Below are 2,500 nucleotides of genomic sequence, written 5' to 3'. Positions count from 1 at the left end.
TCCGTGAGTCATCTTTTTCTTATCGGAAAACTAGACAGTAAATATGTATGATGACTTTTCGTTTCGTTCATTCACACATTCTTATTTTTTTCCTTTCAGATGTGGCAGGATATCGAGACACTTCTTATGACGGAGGCGAGCCCCGTGGTGGGCCCTCTGGGTACGGCGCTCCCCCCTTTTGTCCCGATCTCTCGCCTTTAGCCCCCCCCTTCTTTCGTCCTTTTACCCCTCTATTTTAAGTATTTTTTTCTTACGCCCCCCCTCTCCCTCTATTTCCCTCATTATGAAAACCAATTACGACGACGGTACGCCCATACCTTCGCGCCACGCACAACGTACAGGCCGCCCCCACACCCAATAACCTCCCCTAACTCTCCACGTCTCCACCGCCCAGACTTCAAGAGGATCTCAAGACGAAGGTCATGCCGAAGGCCTCTCCGGGGACGGTGCTTCCTGTCGCCGCTTCTCCCACTTCGAGCTCCAACACCACCCCGTCCACCCCGCAGCCCCCCATGGTGCAGTCCCCCACACAGCCCCCGCCCTCTCAGCCCCAGCCCCAGCCCGCACCGCAGCATCAGCAGCAACAGCAATCCCAGTCGCAACAGACACACACCACTTTCGTTCCAGCTTTTGATACGAAAGATAAGACGTTACATCAGACTCCTTCTCCTTCGCAACCTCAGCAACAAGCCCCTCCTCCTCCTCCCCCTCCTCCTCCCTCCCAACTTTCCCCCATCCACCCCCCTCGATGCAAGCACAGCAGGCGCAACAGCCGAGCAGCCTCCACAGGCCGTGAGGCTTCCAGAAGCAGCCCAGGTGGTTCCAACCAGCCAGCCCTTGCCGTCTCCGTCCAGTGTCGTGGCTTCAGCCACAACCGTCACAGCCTCGACCGCAGTCACACCAGTGCAGGCTGCACCGGGTTACCATCAGTATTTGGACCCGAAGTACCAGTGTCTTGAACAAAAGTACCAAGAGGGCAAGTATCAGTGCACAGATACCAAATTCACTTTGCAAGACCCGGCCAAGTACCAGTGCGTCGATCCTAAGTTCGTCTCTACGGATCCCAAATACACCGTGGTACAGGAGCCCAAGTACACGGTGCCAGAATCTGACTTCCTCGTCCCCGACCCCAAATACGTTACACTTGATCCCAAGTTTCAATGTTCAGATCCCAAGTTCGGGAGTTACACAACCGTGCCCATAAAGCCCGAGGGCAGGTACGAGCCGCAGCCCGACATGAGCACCGGGGTCAGCACAGGGGTAGTCAACTGGAACGTGGACAGTTCTATATATTCTTGCAAGGACTGTCCTGTGCCGTCCACGCCGGCGCAGTATACTCCTACCTCGTACGTGACCGAGTACACTACACCTTACTATACACCTTCATACTCCATGTACAGTTCGGGGGCACCTCCGTCATGGGGAATTCCGAGTAACCAGATGGGCGTGAGCACATATCAGTACAGCACGCCCATGCCGCCTCTCTCCATGCCCCTCAGCGAACCGCCGCCGCCCCCGCCCAAGCCGCGTCGCAGGAGAGCCAAGAGGAAGGTCACGATACACAGCTGTCCCTACGAGGGCTGCACAAAGACGTACATCAAGTCCTCGCACCTCAAAGCTCACCTCAGGACCCACACAGGCGAGAAGCCTTACCTTTGCTCCTGGAAAGGCTGCGGCTGGAAGTTCGCTCGATCCGACGAGCTCACGAGACACTACAGAAAGCACACGGGAGACAGACCCTTCCAGTGCCGTCTCTGCGAGCGCGCTTTCTCCCGCTCCGACCATCTCAGTCTTCACATGAAGCGTCATATAGCTATCTAAGAGTGTCTTCTTCACCTCATAGTTCAGTGTCTTCTTCTTGTTCCCACCAAGAAGCCTTGTTCCAACGGCTCACATATACTAAAAGAGTAAAAGGAAAAAAAATAGATACCCACAATAGTGAAGCATATCTTTCGCAGTCGTAAAAGTCTTGCCTTTATGACAAGATCAAAATTAATACCTCAACATCTTCCCTGTTATTTCTACTTCCTCCGCCTCAGCTTGACTCCTACCCTGTCCCCTTCCCTGATGTACAAAGGTCCCCGAATGTACTAATGTTCCTCAGCTCTTGACCCTCTGTTGGCACTAACATCTACCTCACACTAAATCGTGGTGAATAATAGGCACTCCTTCGAAGTGTCATTCTCAACGCCTCATGCTGCGCTCTGAGAACTGATTTCGGTTGGTTCAGTTTGTATTATATCTTTCTCTCTCTTTGAAGACGAAAGAGAGGGAAAACCAGTTTGGTTCGGATTTATATTGTGCGTGGTTCTGTGATCACCTTTATACATGTTATATATATATAAAGGATTAATCAGGTGCGTTCTGCTTCATCCGTTTGTTCTCTTGCCTAAGGGAACCGCGATCTAAGAAGAACACATGAAAGAAAAGATTTACAAGGAATCTTTGCTGGCACTGGACATGGCTAGGACTCCATTGCCTTACGCAAGATTGATTCTAC

The 2,500-nt window shown here is 52.3% G+C and overlaps 1 protein-coding gene across 1 annotated transcript in view; it reads left to right on the top strand.

Annotated features, from left to right (window-relative positions):
• The window catches only part of LOC147469311 (uncharacterized), a 3,898-nt gene that overhangs the window by 91 nt on the left and 1,307 nt on the right, over nucleotides 1–2,500 (top strand). Inside the window, exons 1-4 of the mRNA XM_086549214.1 lie at nucleotides 1–3; nucleotides 100–160; nucleotides 395–595; nucleotides 756–2,500. The exon at nucleotides 1–3 is cut by the window's left edge and continues 91 nt beyond it; the exon at nucleotides 756–2,500 is cut by the window's right edge and continues 1,307 nt beyond it. Of these exons, the coding sequence (XP_086405340.1) occupies nucleotides 1–3; nucleotides 100–160; nucleotides 395–595; nucleotides 756–1,821 (1,331 nt within the window). The 3' untranslated portion in view covers nucleotides 1,822–2,500. The remainder of the gene's footprint in view (nucleotides 4–99; nucleotides 161–394; nucleotides 596–755) is intronic.

Source organism: Penaeus japonicus, unplaced genomic scaffold (assembly GCF_977035675.1).
Source record: "Penaeus japonicus unplaced genomic scaffold, GWHDUDI00000001_assembly GWHDUDI00000022, whole genome shotgun sequence".
NCBI lineage: Eukaryota > Metazoa > Arthropoda > Malacostraca > Decapoda > Penaeidae > Penaeus > Penaeus japonicus.
This window is presented reverse-complemented; position numbering and strand designations above follow the sequence as displayed.